The sequence below is a fragment of the Patella vulgata genome, chromosome 5 (assembly GCF_932274485.2).
Source record: "Patella vulgata chromosome 5, xgPatVulg1.2, whole genome shotgun sequence".
Classification (NCBI taxonomy): domain Eukaryota; kingdom Metazoa; phylum Mollusca; class Gastropoda; family Patellidae; genus Patella; species Patella vulgata.
The window spans coordinates 15,422,988-15,441,343 of record NC_065883.2 but is presented as its reverse complement, the minus strand read 5'-3'; the positions used below and the strand labels follow the sequence as shown (position 1 = coordinate 15,441,343).

The window sequence follows — 18,356 nt, the reverse complement described above, 5'->3', positions numbered from 1 at the left end:
AAATACTACACACTTCCTTGGGGTAAGAAAATATATAGGGCCAGGTTGATAAGGCTCGGATGGATAGTGAACTTGTTGTGCGAAGTCAAAACTATAATGCATGTGCATTTCTCTACTGCATGGTTATTCTGACCGAGTTGATTAATGCCAAGAGAACGAACAGAACAGTCTCTTTTGATGTTCTCACCATCTCCTGGTACACAGAATGTTCCATCGTGACAGTCATCAGGTGTTTTTCCTGCTTCCTTAACCTTGAAGATTTAACAATGTCAGAGAAATTTGCACTTCTGTAGACGGCATAGTTGTTTTTCTGACACTCAAAACAGAGATCTGACATAGGCTTTGTTTTTACGATGTGGGGGCAGTCTTTTCCATATGGATTTAAATGTGATTCCTGCAGCAGTGTGACCTGTAAAGAAAGGAGGCTTTTAGGTTTTTCACCAAATAATTTCAAATTCTGAAATGTAATTTTAATAAACACATGTGCCATACCATGACCCCTCCTACTGTGACTCAAAACTAGTTGCATATGTTTCTAATATTTAGGTTGGCTGATATCAAATTATCTTGTATAACTAAAATAGACCGTCGATAGCTATGTCAAATGAGTTGTGAATTTGAAAGAATATGTCTTCTAAAGATCTTACCATGTGCTTTTCTCTACTTCCTGTAATTGGGCCCCTTGATCATGACAAAAACCTCTCTAATTGATCACTGGTTATATTAAATCATTGATTAAATGTTTGATTTATAATCAAAGTTTTTTTTATTTATAATCAAAGTTTTTTTTATTTATAATCAAAGTTGTTTTTATTTATAATCAAAGTTGTTTTTATTTATAATCAAAGTTTAAAGGTGCATTTTAATCGTTGATTACAAAAAATTATAGTCAATGATTAGCTAATCTGACTTTTGAGAATACCAAACTTAGTCAACCACTAATCTCTAACTATCTTCAGAACCAGCTTCTGACACCATGTTAGTTGCTTGTTTTATTATAATATAGACAATGTGAGTTTCTTCCATCCAGCTCTTGTCTTGTGTTTTATTATGCCCTTCGGAAATACAATATCCTTGGGAAGCGTATTTCTTTTGAAGATGACATAAGGTTTTAACTTGCCACTATCTATATATCTGCTCTACCATGCAGGCCAATATCACCTTAAATCTGTTATTTTCATTACCAGTAGTTCTGATATTTACTGAAGATATTGGAAATCAAAATTTGAGAACAGAACTTCTTGAACAGGACTAAGTTTTTTTGTCATTGGTTAACTCATCAAACGTTAAAATTTAGATATTTATTTAAATACAAGAACCTAATTATTATGTTTGGTTTATAGGATGACTGTTTTTATTTCATGTACCTTTAGGCTTATACAAAGAGATATTGATAAGGGAGGTGGATTAAGATTACTATGGGCCAACCAAATAATTTGCCTCTAAGTCTAAGAAGAGCCGATTGTTATACTCTTGACCTGTTTATTGATGAAATGTGATTTGACTGTACAAACAGATGAGATATGTTTGTATTTCATAGTATTTTTTTTAAGTTTAGTTGAATTTTAAGTTTTAAATAGGATGTAGTATGAAATAAATGATTGGGTTTTTTTTTTAGTAAAGGGGCCATATATTCAGAAAAACTTCAATTTAAATTTTAAATATTTTAAGAATGCAGCCCATTCATTGATTAAGGGCTAAAGTTTCAACTTGATCAGTGAAATGTCTACATCACTAAAATATTTTAGTTTACAGATACATTATGATTATGTATGATTTAGATAAAGAGGTGGCCGACTTGCTAAAATAGTTAAAAAATAGATAATGCAGAATGAATAAATATATTGAAGATTTCATTTAAAAAACTGTTTGTTGTTTTGACAAGATGTGTGCATTGTCGTAACCACGGTTATTCAAGACTTAAACTCGCTCCTCCATTTTAAAATTAAATCATTAAATGGCCGAACCACTCTAAACTCTAATCTAGTTAAATTCTTGTGCATCCGATGGCATTAAGAGTTGATTATGTTAATAAATGTCTAATTAATCATTTATATAACATTTAAGGTCTGAAGAAAAACCTGCAATAGGCAAATTTAGATCTTGAATAATGTATCTTTAAGCTTTCCATGACATCGATATAAATATGTTAATAAAATTGGATTAGTTTATCTTATAGATTATAGAAGTATGCATTATTAAGTTTTCGTCCATTCTTACACTCACAGAGCATCTGAATATATATTTGATATACCTTATTTTCCAGTGTACAGGACATAGGGGTGTATATAACATGTTTTTCTGTCTTTTAATATGATTGTAAATATAACACTATGATAATGTCACACATGTATGTACTGGTAATAAAAAATAAATTGTACATAGATGATGTTGGGGTTTTTTTCTTTTGCCAATACATACATCAGTTCGTTTATTCTCAGGAACATTTTGATTTCAGTTATTTATTACGTTCTGAAAAGGAAGAGGAAAGAAAATAAAATATCCTTTGCCTTAAAATATGTTATTTTTTCGCAGGACCATTGACAATTATGGGAAGAAGGGAGGGGGCACAGATTTCAGAATGGGATACTACCCAGATATTTTGTGATGATGCAGCCTTAATTCTCTCTCAAAACAAAAAATAAATAAAAAAAACAAGCCAAACTATTGGTAAATGTCCCATATATATTTCTCCCTGCTGAATGAAAAGTAAATATTAACACATACATGTACTTCTTTCAGGTCATATTGTATGTTGTAGCAACCGTTGCAAGGAATGAATCGAGCAACTCAAATCTGTTTACTGAGAAATGGAGATGGTGAAATCCTTTATTTTTAAATTTTTGTTAAATGTTGTTACGCAATGTTTGCGATAGAATAAGTCTAAAAGTGGGCATATTTTGTCATCTTATGTCTGTATGGATTTTTTTTGTGGCCATGCTCAAGAGAATGTGCTTGAATAATTAGGTGGTTCCCTATTTAACATATTTGCAGTGATTATGTTTCCATTGCTACAAAAGTCAAGTGGTCAGGTTACATCAGATTGATGTTGATACAAGTTTTAAAAAAAAAGAATTAATCCAGCCCTTCTTTAGATTATTAATTGCTCAGGAGTAGGGAGAATTTTGATATAGACAAGTTTAAATCCCACACCAGTTTACAACTGTTCATTGAACTCAGTAAAGACATTCACCAAATGAACTTCTACAAAAGGTTTGAGCTTTATACTTCAATTAAAGTTATTGTGTTCCAAGCCCTCAACCACAGAGTTATATATACAAACTTTTCTACATATAACTATGCCCTCGACCAATCAAATGCTCACTGAACTTGCTAAAGACATTCACCAAATTAACATTTACATGTGATTTCAACATTTTTTTTTCAATTATATTTATTTTGTTCCATAAAGTGTAATTATCTGAGAGCTCCAAATGCTTATTATTAAACATAGTCAAGGTATTGATGTAATGAATTAAAGCTATACACCATGTTTCATATCTCTCACTCATTTAAATCAAATTATCTTATTCTAAATTCTTGACAAATCAAATTGCTTACGTCTGCTTAGCCTAAACAGAAAATACTCATCACCGAACTCAATCAAGACATTCACCTAATGAACATCTACACCAAATTTGAACATTATACTTCCATTAAAAGCACAGTTATTCTGTTCCAAATAATGTGACTGACAGACAAACAACCCAATTTCAGCAGTCCCCTGCCTTTAACCGTTTAAAAGGCTGTGAGATATTGATTAAAATACAAATGACTGGCTTTAAATTCCTTTGAACAGATGCCATTATTATTGCTCAGGATTAATTCATAAAGTTTATATTTGTTGTCACCCATGGATACAAGGACAAAAGACATTGATTTTTGGTTCAATGGGTAATATAATGTCGTATATCAATAATCATTTATATTTTATATTGTGAACAACAGGATAAAAAAAAGTTTCATCTCAATGCCAAGGAAGTTAAAGAACAGAATGATAGTTTTTTCATCTTTCTTTTTTTGAAGAACTGTCCTTTACCAAGTGTTAGTAGTTAGAAAATTAGATAGAGCTTAAAAGCACCAATGCATATGGGGAGTTTAAATGTGGTGCTCAAAAACACCAGTGCATGTTGGGAGTTAGAAAGTAGAGCTTAAAACACTGATGCATGTTCGTTGTCAGAAAGTAGAGATTTTAATTATTCTAAAACAAGGAGGGATGGGTTCTGGTTTGCAACCTACTGTTCAATACTATCTTCTAAGGAATCTTTAGAACAAATTCTAATTTCTATACACATCACAGAAATTGGTCGAAAATTTTAACAGTAGCCATCACATCTTTCATCCCTGCAAGCTTGTTTTATATTTTTAGGGATGAAGTTAAATGAAAATGTTTTAATGCTTAAAGATGCATTATACAGGGCTGGCGGAAGCAATTCTTGATTGGGGGGGGGGGGCTTCCATCCTAGGTCCTTATAGGCAAGGGTCCAGGGGCCGCAATAACCTGGAGAAAAGAGTACTCCGCCGGGCCTGTTATATAAGAGCTAAATCTGCCTATTGCTGACTTTTGTTATGGCTTCAAACCTTATTTCTTAGATAAATTATTATTTAGTCATTTATTCACATGACAAGCCTATAATCCACTCTCTAGAATATCAGATGTCCGAGATTTAAATGGATTTGAACACCCATTAGATTTAGAAATTTAACGATGAAATTGATAATGGAGATTTAGTCTTGGTTGTCAAGTATGATAATAAACAATCTATGCTACATCTTCAAACACTTATAACTTTGATCAGAATAAATTAATTTGACCCAAATTTTCAATACATTAAAGGGGCATTAGGTAACATTAGATAAAGAGCTGACAGTTCTTACTATAATAGTTTAAAAAATAGATAATGAAAAGAGAATATGTTGAAGATTTCAGTCAAATTGCTTCACTCTCAGTCTGAACCCAGATATTTGCGATTCAATTTTAGGCTGGCCACGATCGTCATTAGTTTTGATTATCCATATTTACGTTTATTTCATCCATTGCAAACTTATTCAAATCCACTAAATATCGCAGGCTAACTATGGCATCGAGAGCTGATTATGATCTTGATAAGTTAATTAATGTCTAATTTATAATTTAGATAACATTTAAGGCCGAAAGAAAGACCTTGCTATAGGCAGATATTAGCTCTTGCATAATGCATGTTTAATAGCAAGGATGGCCAGCTCTTTATCTATATCAGTGGTTCTTAACCTTTTTTTTGCCAACGGCAGTTACAGCACACCTTTGAACGCATGAAAAATTAGTGGCACACCAGGATAAATGTATATGAAAAATATATGAATTTTGCATGGAGGGGCATACAACCGTAGACACAGTCACAGACTAGTCATAGACAAATAGAATGACTCGACATAGACACATAGAATGACTCAACTAAATAAAGAAAAACACGGCTAAGAACTTACTTTATTGCAGTGTTTCAAATTTCATTCAGTCAAATAGCTGACTTCTTCAGTGCAAAATTTTTTAAGTGTGTCGTTCAAAATTTGGCGGCACACTTAGGAAGATCAAATCAAATAGACTATGTTAACCTTATATTGTCACCTCCCACTTCCTATTTCCAAGTCATTTTAGTCCAACCCTTGACTCTTATACATGTAATTTTACATTTTGTAATCTTTGAAAGGCATTTAGTGAAAGCGATATATAATAAACAGACAGTTTTATGGATAACATTCACTTGATAATGGTGAGAGTATCCTCATTGAAACTTGCAGTTAATAAATCTAGTGAATGTTATCCATAAAACTGTCTGTTTATGTAATCTTACTACATTATGGAATCAACGTCAAATCTAAACTTGGGTACCCCAAACCTTTCTAGTTTTGTTATACAACTCTACCTCTGGGTTTTCCAACTTTAGATTCATATTTAGCCTTATATCCCTCTCATGGGTGTTACCTCAATACCCCTGTCTATATACTATCCCTTTATTGTTATGACAAGAAGTAACAATGTTACAATCCAACAAACGGCATCCTAATTAGCAAGATTATGGACACTGTTACTTCAATCTAAACGATCAGTTGTCAAATCTCTATATATACAAACCCGGTAAGCGAGAAACCGACCAAGGTGATAAATTCGCAAACCCCGCCAAGAGGCCAACTCTGATAACCATAGAAACCCTTCCGGAGTTTCAGAATAGTATAAATAAAAAAGCCTGCGACATGAGTCCAGTCAGTATGAAGAGCTCAATAGGAACGAAACTAGTCACTGACCGCCAAGATAACCAGGTCAAGATAGACAGTCTTATCTTATATATTGATTGCTTGAAGGCTTTGTTTTAGTCAAGTGCTTCATAATTAGGTAATAAAGTATGATTATGTATCCAGTGTATTATTTTGTTTCTAGAGGCAACAATTAAAGGGGCTGAACCTCTAACTCATTCAGTGAGCCATTCGGATGAGACTTAAGATATTGGTGTGCAGGTAAAAGAACCCTTGACAGTTGGAATTTGAACTATGAGTATGCCGTAGCGCCGTGTACAGGCAAAATTTCCCTCATAGCACACCGCAAGGCGCTTCCCTGTCTTCATAAGTCCAGTTGGAGTAGAACAGTAATATGTTAAACCTCATTTCATTTCAACCGAACTGTTATTCTTTTTAGAATTTATCATCACCAGAATGTCCCCGTGAAGGAAATTATAATGAGAGGAAAACCCACAATATTCTGTTTGTTTAATATTTAATAATAATACCATAAAAAATAAACATTATAAGTGTAGAACAGCAGTCAAATACAGAAATAACATACTTCTAATATAACATCAAAAGTCTTGAAAAAATTTTAGTATAATCAAACAATATACAAATACTAATTTATGACAAATTTTAAACTTGTTTATCTTCATCACTCTATACTAATTATTTGAAATTTTAAGCCTATGAATGGGGAAGGTAATATTGGCTGTAAATACCTATAAAACATCCAATTTAAAATACTGAAGACAGCCTCACCACTTCCCTTCCAAATCTAATAAGATCAGCAATTAAACTTTTGCAAGTTGTTCAGAAATATTCTCCAATAATTAGTTGATAGGTCAACATACACAAAAAATATTCAAGATGCAATATGTAAGTTTGAGATAAAAAGCTTGCTGTTCTTGCTATGATAGTTTATGAATATATTGAAAATTTCAGTCAAATTACTTTATTCTGAGCAAAGTTATGTATATTTGACAAGAACAAGACTTGATTATCAAGTTCCATTGCTACAATAATAACCAAGTCTTGATTTTCAGACCATCAATCGCTGGTCTTTGTGAGTGACGCCCCTATCAATGTTTTTTAACAAAGATATAGCAGACATTGTCTAATCCACTCAATATCTTAATGATCTGATTAGCTAAAGAGTTGATTATGGACAAATGTCTAAGTAATGATTTATTTATCACTTGAAGTATGTAAATAGACCTGCAATAGGCCGATTTAGCTGTTACATAATGCATCTTTAAACAGAGAGAGAGAGAGAAATGGGGTTTAACGTCCACTCGACACAAACTAGGTCATTTTGGGACTAACATATGGTTTAATTTTATTTCAATAATTTGCTTGTGCGTAGGGGTCTTTAGCAGTTGGAGGAAACCGGAATCTTTAAATAGAAAATCTCATAAACACCAATATATACCAATTATATAAGCTTATCATTATCTGTAATTAGTACAAATTGTATCAAAATAACAATGGTTATGGTAATACTGACTCGGGACCTGAACTAATTGACTGGGTCAAATTAAGGTTACCTGTATCATTAATTCTTTGTGGGGGGCGGGGTCTTGTGCATTTAATCGGCTTCATCTACTGCAAATAGTGATTGGCCTTCTCAAAATGTACCTAACAATCCAAACCGGTCATACAACAAATTCTAAAAACTTTTTGACAGGCTTTCATTATTAACTGTTATTGCACTTTTTAAATGTTAATGGAGTGACCACCCTAATGCCCAGAACAAAAATAAATTAACCCAGTGTACCATACACTTAATCTACTGTATCGATGTGAAGATTATTCTATCACCCCAACACACGCTTTTAAAACATTAAAGACAAATAACATTTCTAACAAATTAAAGGATATATATTACTGAGATTTTTACTGATCAGGACATCAAACACAAAATGACATTTCCAACAAATTATTCCCTATATTTAAAAATACCAATAAAAGAACAAATATTATTGATATTTTTAACAATCAAGATAATTCACAATATCAGCAGACAGATCAATGTGAGGTAAGATTTAAAGTTGTAAATGGAAGAAGAAAACTTCACTTAGAAGAGAAACTAATGGAACATATATGTACAATATCGTACATCTTTGTCTGGGATATCACTACATTAAAAATCCGGTAGAAGACGAAGCTCAGAACATTGAAAATATATTTAAAAAATAACATTATTGTAACATAAGTATAATACCTATAATGCCTATTACATTCAAATTCATATTAGCAAAATAATAAAACTCATGGACAAAAACTTGTCTACAACTGCATCACATTCAGATATGTTATATTTTATCTTGATTTTCTATATTACAAGTGCCTATATGCAATAGTACAACAAAAATTGTTTGCCATATGAACTTGTATCAGGTGTCCTAAAGAATGTAAGCATACACAGTCTCATGTACAACACCTAGTGTGGCAGCTTGACTCACAAACTTAACTATGACATTTTTGTAAGCAAAATGGTAGGCAGTGCCTAATATTAAGTAGAAAAAGAAGATTATGTAAATAAATAAGAGTACAACGCAAATTTAAAGGTTTTTACAGCTGTGTTTAATAAAGATATATAAACAAAAATAAAACTTATTTTAAATGAACACTGGGAACGAAATTGATACATACATGTAACTAATGTGATTTTACTCAAAAAATGATGAAAGTCTGACAAGTGTTACCAGTATAGGTCTGGAGACATTTATCATGGTTTTATATCTATTTAATTAGATCTATGCAAACCAAATAGCAGCTGTGTGATAAATGGGCCCTTTGGTTCCTTTGGTTCCAGCACCTCTGTTCAGGATGGAGAAATTGAAAATATGAAAATTTACACTGAGATTCAAGGCAAAATATATCAAGCAGTAAGCATTTTACAAAGGTTATCGATCACAACTTTAACATTATTATCACAAATATTATCACACTAACAAGGTAAAAGTTAAGCTACTAGTCCAAGATACATATTCATTCAGTTAAATATGCATTATGTAAGATTTAGATAAAAGCTGACCTTCTTGCTTTAATAGTTCAAAAATAGATGTTGAAAAAGGAATACCGGTATATTGAATATTTTAGTCAAATTACCTATTTCTGAGCGAATTAATCAGAGTTCACAATAATCTTAATTGTCAAGTACCATTGTTACGCAGGGGTGTATATTACTCCAACAATGTTTTTTTTTTCCCTCAATATGCTTTCTGTTTTTCCTCACCCTGCCCCCATGAATTGAACTTTTCTCACTTTTTGTCCTCAATATGCCTTCTGTTCTTCCTCAGCTCACAATTAAGTCAGAAATATGCTTTGCCACACCAAAGTAGAAAAATATCATTACTCATTCAATGATGAAATATTTTTTTTTTTTATAAACCAATGACAATAGCCTCCCTCACAGCCAACAATATTTATTGGCAGAAATGGAATAATATATACCCTGGTTGTTATGATAATAAACAAAGTCTTGATTATCTATTTTTCAATTAAATTATAAAATAGCGACTGTGTTTAAATCCATTGAAAATTACAACCATCCAATTCTAGAGACTTGATTATGGGCTTGTCATATGAATAAATGTCTTGTCTTATTAATAATTTATTTAGCATTTGAGGCCATGGGCAGATTTAACTCTTACATAATGCATCTTTAACAATTCTAAATATACACAACATTTATACAAATACACTTTACGCAGTAAAGGGAATCGTTGCAACAATTTAGATTATTACATTTCAACAATGTTAAACTAAATATTTAAATTCTCTTAAGTTACTACCCTATTTTTACTTTATTAAAAGGGGAAGATTTACAAAATTGACACTACTTTATGTATAAAATGTATACATTTAAAGCTACCCAAATTTTAATTTCCTGAATTTTTGTTTACCCTACTTCAAATTATGAATGCATAACTTAGTTAATGAATTTACTTTATTGCAACATAAAATCATTTTAAGATCATGCATTTTGATGACATAATAGTGGAACCACATAATGAAGTATTACTCTGTAATATTCGATCATGTCATGGTAATATCCAGTAAAAATGACCTTCCCTACATATAAATCTAGTGAATATATAACAAGACCAAATAGGTTGATCAAACAAAACTGACATATCTATTCCAGTTCTTATTTAAATCTAATATTACTTAATCATTGCACACATTAGGTGGATAAGTTCAAATTGGTAAATATATTCATATATTCACTGATACTCATTGCGCAATATGTACATAGAACAGTATTTCGAAATGCAAGGTTTTTAACCCCTATTGTACATTACAATATTTACAAAAACTTGCTGAACAAGATAATGTATATAAATGACTATAAAGTACAATAAATGTATATATATTATTGGCCAATATATTAACCTAAACATGTATATTCTATAAGTACATATAAAATTGTCACCTTGACTTATATTATATATATAAACATATATTATACGCTTCAGTACAGATACACTGTAATTACATTATAAGTAGAAGTTCATAACTGTATTGTACAGAGGTTAAGTAGACAAAAAAAAAATGATAAATCAATATTCTTAAAAGTTCATAAATCTAAATTTATATCCTTCATATTATTAAACAGCAGTTGATCATTTTGAACCAAGGTCAAGAGTTAAAGGGGTTTTGTGGTATACCCTACTATATTATATGTGTTCACTCAACCAATATAAATATGTAAACACATTCCAAAAATATTATACCCCTATACAATACTGCTACATGTATATACAGTATAACCCACTAAACCTGTTATCGGATTTGTACTTTAACAAAAAAAAATCTGTGTAATCAAATTTGAACTTAATTTCTGGATTAAAGTTTCAAAACTTGGTTACAATAGAAAGGCTTACTATACAGTAGTTATATATGCAGGATTTGAGGAATTTTGGTTTTTAGACCTATCAAAAAAATACCCTTAACGGTGAAATAGTTAGGTGTTCCTTGTCCAATGGTTACTCCCCACTTTCTAAACATCCCACCAATACAGGTGTCGTTATAACTACCAACAACAGTAAAAAAAAATAACTTATGTACAATGTATATGCATATATAGATCTGGCCATAAACTAAGCATAGTCTGTGGACCCCAACAATGTCTGTCTATAAACAGCTGAGATTACATGTAGGTTTTATGTCTACTACATTTACAATAACCCACACAAAATATGTATATTAATATCACAACTGGTACGATTAGTTAAATTTATCCAAGTGATACGATGTGTATTTCAAATAAGTATTCGAGATTATTCATTAATCAATAATGAATACCTTGAGATTATTGATAAATGAGCTTAGTTGTAAGATTTAAAGAGACATTCTGTATACAATTAATATCCAAAGTCTCTGATTTCTATGCTTATTAATGACTGTTATTTTAGATAATTAATATCATAATAACATCAAGTATATCAAATACACATTTAAATATTAGATAAATCTGGCTTATAGAATAAATGACCAAATATATAAGTTATACTGACTAACATTTTCACTGAAGGACTTTGTTAACAATATGACAATTATAGAAATGAAATGAAATGAAATGGGGTTTAACGTCCTACTGTTCTGCTCCTATACTGGGCTCATGAAGACGGGCATACGCCATACAGTGTGCTATGAGGGAAATTTTGCCCAGGCAGCAGCACTATCGCCTACTCTTATATCGAATTCCAACTGCCAGGGGATCTTTTACGTGCATTCCAATATATACACGGGACCTCGGTTTTTCATATCATCCAAAGGACTAAACAGCTATCCTGGTTAGGCCCTCCGTCCTGCATCACTGACAAGGGGAAACCACGCCGGAAAATCTGGATGAACTTTCTCTGCCAATGCAGGGATCGGACACCCGACCTCCAGACAAGCGAGCCAGCGTCTTACCCACTTAGCCACGTGATCCCCAACAATTATAGAACTCCAAAACAAACAGTTATAATATGTAAAACAACCAAACAGTTTTAAATACATAAAAAAATATCAAAATATGAAATATATGAAATATGAAAACAAAACATCAAGAAGAATATTTCATGCAAACTGGTCTCTTCAAAATGATCCCTACATTATTTACAATTGTTACCCTACTGAAAAGTGGAAAAATTAATAAGATAAGAGAATGGTCAGAAACAGATCAAGCCACATATAAAGAAACCCAACTATAGTCATGGTCGCCATTATCTTACACAATCTATAAGTTCAATGAATCAAGATAAGAACAAAACATTATGTAAAATTTCAATAAAGAATTGGCCATTTTTGCTATATATAATAGTTTTAAAAAATATATAGATAATGAAAAATGAATATATTGAAAATTGCAGTCAAATCACATTTTTCTGAGCGATGTTATGGGTGTTTGAGGTGTAGTGTAGATTTCTGATAATCGTAACAACAGTAATTGCCAACTAAGTCCAATTAACCATTTTATCGTAAATTTTAAAATCTCACAAGTTTTCTAATCTATTTAAATCAGGATGGACCGTTAGATTTAAATGGAAATGAAATGGTGTTGAATAGTAGGACGTTAAACACCATTTCATTTCATTTCCATTTAAAAATAATGGTCCATCCTGTACCACTGACATGGGGGCAACTGTGCTGGAAAATCATCAGGAATTTTTCGGCCAACACTGAGTGCAAACACCTTAATACAGTAGTTAATTTATTATGTCTAAATAACGAAGATGAAAAAAAGTGTAATTGTGTAATTGTATAATTGAGCACACTGTAAAAATATTAGAAAATTCAACAAAACTATTAACACATACGTGATATAAAATATAGAGTCCAATGAAAATCCAACTTGAGCAATGTGATGAAAATTCATATATCACACATCACATGTAGACAAGCCTGGAAATAAGGCACCTGTCACAGACATTGTAAGGTATGAATTCAGACTTTGTCAGGTACCGTTTCTCTGCTGCCTGTCATTTTGTCTTGAACAGATATATCTATTTGCAGTGTTTTCAGTGATATTTCAAACACATGTCCAGCACAAACTGTTATCTGCAGGCCTGGATGTAGAATGAAATCAATTTACATATTTTAAAACAAAAACCATTGCTATAAAATTTGATTTGAACGTGCCACTGTAAATTGATTTCACATCAAAAATAAAAAAAAATTCCCTTTAATTTTGATTATCTTCTTAAACTGTAAATATTTTTTTTTAATATAAGGATACACTGTTAAACTACCTGAGAAAATTACAAATAAACCCTCTTTTTTTCCTTTTATGGGGACAAATTATACACATTTCTGATCTCCAAGTTTATATAAATACACTAAATCCAGCTAATAATTCAAAAGAAGAATCAGTTACAATTTTTTATAAGTGCTAAAACATTGAATCACAAAAAAGACACAAACATGGATAAGAAGCACTTTCTGGATTTCTTTTGAAAACTAAAATAATCCTGGTGAAAAATTCATGTTCTATTGTCTAAAGAATCTATTTTCACATAACTATTTGTTCATTGTCATCCTGGAAATCTTCTTCTTGCCAGTTAATATCCGCAGACTGAGTGACTAAAGCTTTCAACATACTCTCTATTCTTGAATTCTGTTCTCTCATACTCTTCATATTTTTCTTTATTTTCTTTAAATCAGTTTGCATCTTCTCCTGGGCTTCTTGTACCTTTTCTATATCATCAAGCTCTGGATTCAAAGCCTTTTGGATAGTATGAGCTGATAGAGATGATTCCACCTTAAAGATCTTGGCGACCGTGTTGTTAAAAAGCATGTTTGGTTTAATGGTATTTCGTTTAATGTAAAACTTTTTCTTCAAGACATCAGGTAGAATCCTCTCCACATCCAGCGCCAGTTCAACCTGCATGGCCATTCTCTTGAGGATAGCTTGCTCCTGGACAGCTTTAATATCATCAACAGCTAAACCAACCAACAAGTTCATGATAATAATTGACATCAATATCATGAAGACTACAAACAAAAGGTATGACACCTCTGGCATGTAGACCTGATCAGCTGCATCATTTGATGTGACTTCTGTGTTGAAAACATCACCAAATTCAAATTCTCCAATCATCATTACTGATGTTTTCATCAGTGAATTACCTACAGATCTGAAGGCAATTTGATTTTGAAACAGGGTGAAAAAGGCGAGAGCAAATGCAACTATGAACAGGAAAAACACTATGAAAAACTGAGCGAATGTTTTTAATACATCTGTCAACATGACCACATAAATTCCAAATCTTGGGAATTTCTGAATAAATGATACTAGATCCATCCAAGCCAAAAAAATAGACACAGCTCCAAGAGACCATTGCCAGTCATACCTATAACCCGTTATATCCTGGCATTCATTAAAATCTATAACCAGTAGTAAAGCAGTCACGTAAGTTACCCATTCAATAAGATTAGTCCAACCAAGATAGCTCAACTTTGCTTGAAATATCTGAAGTAACTCTTTAAGCAGATTAAACACAGCAAGCCCCAAAATTACCCATTTTCCTATCTTAGCAAAAGTATGTTTTTCTCTCTTATCTGTTAAATTGGTACAGTTGTTGCTAATAATAAGATCAGCATCAGTTCTTTTGTACTGGTACGGTGCCACAGTTGTCGTAATATAGCCAGTTAGAAAAACAAGAAAGATCGCAAAAATGAAGAGCAGGAGATAGTAAATGAATCTTCCAAATGACTTCCATTTATGATTCAAAAGAGAGGTCACTAAAGGATGTCCCAACAGATCTTCTCGGTTTGATGATACCATAATCATAATAGGATGATTCGTCTTCAATAAATTAGAATCTGAAGTATAAGCTCTTGCAGTATCACTAACTTTATTTTCATCCTCAAACACGCTGTCTGATGCTGATCCATATTCACTTGAATCTGGCTTGATGTCCATCCATGGTGCATATGCATCATCGAGAAATTCATAGTTGAACGTAATTTCATAGTTAGGTCTTTCGGGGTTCTTTTCAGCACCATAACTCAAACACTTGTCAAATACTTTTTCAGCAACTTCTGGCATTTTTCTAATAAGTCGTCTCATTGGGGTGTCTAGTATTCCTGTAGTAAGGTCTAATGCTGCATTCCGCAGAGCGTCTTCCCACACAGGGGATGCAATTATTGTGAAGGCAACGTCCATGTTGTGGTGTTCAATGGCTAAATCGAGACTATTATTTCCTTCTGCGTCACGTTGCGCGACATTGGCATCCCAGTCTAATAAAAGTTCAACAACTTGTGCATGACCTGCTCGTGATGCAAGATGTAGTGGTGTGGTGTTTGATTTATCCATTGGATCAATAGGTGCATCTTGCTCCAGTAAAATTTTACTGGTTTTTGACCAACCTTTTGAGGCTGCCAGATCTAATGGTGTCCACTGATTGTAGTTTCTTGCTGCAACATCGCTTCCAAATTCTATCAATATTTCCACCACCTTATCATGTCCATACATTGCTGCAAGATGTAGAGCAGTGTTTGAATCTTCATCTTCATCATAGACTACTGATTTGTCATGTTTAACTAGTTCCTTGACAATAATGGTTCGACCATATCTTGCAGCCAAATGAACAGGTGTTTGTTCTTCTTCGTTCTTTGAATCCAAATCTGCTCCATTTTCCAAAAGACACTTAACAATGTCTAAAAAGCCTTCCTTAGCAGCAACATGGAGAGGATCATTGCTGTATTTATCACCTGTATTAATCAATTCCTTCATACGTGAATCTGACAGCAGTGTCCGCAGAGTCTGAAGGCGGTTTTCCTCAGCAGCTAAATAAATGGCTGTTTTATCATCTTTATCTACAACTGTATAATCAGCATTTTTCTCTAGCAGCAACTCAACACATTCGGTTCTACCATACGTAGCAGCTAAAAGCAGTGGAGTGTAGTTATCTTTATCTCGACAATTAATTTTAGCTTTCCTGTCTACCAGAAACTTGACTACTTCACAATGGTTAAATTGAGCAGCTTTATGCAGAGGTGTGGCTTGTTCGTCATTGAGGACATCAATTCTTGCCTTATTGTCTACTAACAACTGAACAATTCTGATTTCACCAGAAACTGCTGCCAAGTGAAGTGGGTGCATATAATGTTTTCTTGGAACATTTACATCTGCCCTTTTCTCCAAACATAACCTACAAACATCATAATGTCCATTATCAACGGCCAAATGTAAACATGTGCTCTGTTCAATGTCTGTATCAGTCACCATATTGGATATCATTACCCAGCCTTCTGGTGTTTTGGCTCCTGCTTCAAACAACATTTTAACGATCTCAATATTTCCTTCAGAACAAGCATGATGGAGGGGAGTACTTTGTTCTTTATCACAGCACCGTAGATTGGCTCCACTTTCAATCAACATACGAGCAATTTCTACCTGGTTATGAATCGCTACCAAATGTAAAGCTGTTATTCCCTGGAGATCTTGAGCTTCAATATTTATTTCTTCACGAATGTTGGGGTGTGTACTTTTTCTAAAGCTGAGCAGATCTTGAGCAGCTTGTTCATTACCACGCATAGCAGCAAAACTTAGAGCGGTCTGACCATAAATATCAGTGGCATTGATACTAGCACCTTTTGTAATCAGATATGTGACCACTGATTCACCAGTTTCTTCTAAATTTTCATCACTTTGTTCCTCTTCTTCCGAAGCTTCTCGCTTTTTTTTTCGTTCACGTCGATATCGAGCCGCGTAATGGAGAGGTGTGATGCCATCTTCTCCTCTATCATTTGGATCTGCATTGTTTTCTACCAGTAATTTAACAACACTCAAATGATTATATCGTGCTGCGTAATGAAGGGGGCTTAACTCATCATCGTCATGTTGATTAATCTTCCGTTTTAAATGATGTTGCATGTGCCGTATAAGTATTTTCAGATTTTTTTCGTCGCCATCTCTAGCACATTGATGAAGAGTTAAATTAATAATTTCAGCACTCTCAGACCGTCTTAATCCCTCTCCATTGGCACCCCTACCTTCTTTATTATCAGATACTGACCCTCTTTCATCTATTAAATTTGACAACTCCATGTTTCCGCTATTACTAGTATTGAAATCAGGGTTTGTTCCCGTACGATACGAGTCTAACACAATGCCGTCGTCTTCAGACATGATAAGGCCGTTAGTTATTTACTACAGCCTTTATATGATATATAACACTGTAACAGTCAATAATCTCGTATTACGTGCTAATTAACTATAACAGATCTAGCTACCACTATGTTAAAACACGTCCCTTCGTAATACTCTTAGTACGACATGGTAACACAGCCTCGGCTTACATACACTACTTCTTCTGCACAACTCCTACACTTGAGCACAACAAAACATTTGTAAATACTGCTGATCGCTCTTCCAGCAACCATGCCACGCCCTTTTTTGTATTGCAATTGCAACACGTCGATCGGTATACGTAGTTAAGTAAGGGAGCACGATATTGATGTTGAGAAATAATCGAACGACCTTCACCTTGAAGGTTTGGGATGTGAAAACAGCCTGAACAGCGAACACTATGTATATTTTTTTAATCCTGTATTATACATGTACTGAGTTGAGACTGTGGCAGTTCAACAGAAATAAATCTATTTAATTTGTACCAATAACAAGAAAAGCCTAAGACAAGGGAAGTAATCGATCGACTAAAAATCCATCGCGATGAATACAGGATGCAGATACCCTAAGAATTGCCCATTGATTGAATGTTAGTTATAATCTCTTTCACCGGCTCTAACATTTCCCAAATAATTATCGTTGCACAGCGAGCCTTCTACCACAAAGAAATTACACATGTATCCTGGTATGATAAACCTATTCAAAGCACATGCAGGTGCTTTTCACATGGAAGAATATATATATGTCTTCCAAAAATAAAATTAATGAGGCTTAGCATTATGCCTATTCATGTGCAAGATATCAGCCCCAAATATAAGCGGGGTTTAACGTCCTCGCAACACAAACTGGGTCATTTCCGGACTAACATAATATGGTTTAATTTTATTTCAATAATTCGCTTGCTCGTAGGGCTTTTTTTTCGCAAAGGGGGGGGGGGGGGGTGTCAACACCCGCGAAGTTGGACTGCTGA

General features: G+C 33.2%; 1 protein-coding gene across 1 annotated transcript; it reads right to left on the bottom strand.

Moving 5' to 3' along the window:
* Nucleotides 1–6,737: 6,737 nt before the first annotated feature.
* LOC126821452 (transient receptor potential cation channel subfamily A member 1 homolog) lies at nucleotides 6,738–17,774 on the bottom strand. Its single transcript, XM_050549874.2, has one exon. It carries the CDS (start codon nucleotides 17,384–17,386, stop codon nucleotides 13,763–13,765), a length of 3,624 nt encoding a protein of 1,207 aa, XP_050405831.1. The 5' UTR covers nucleotides 17,387–17,774; the 3' UTR covers nucleotides 6,738–13,762.
* Between the last annotated feature and the right edge of the window lie 582 nt (nucleotides 17,775–18,356).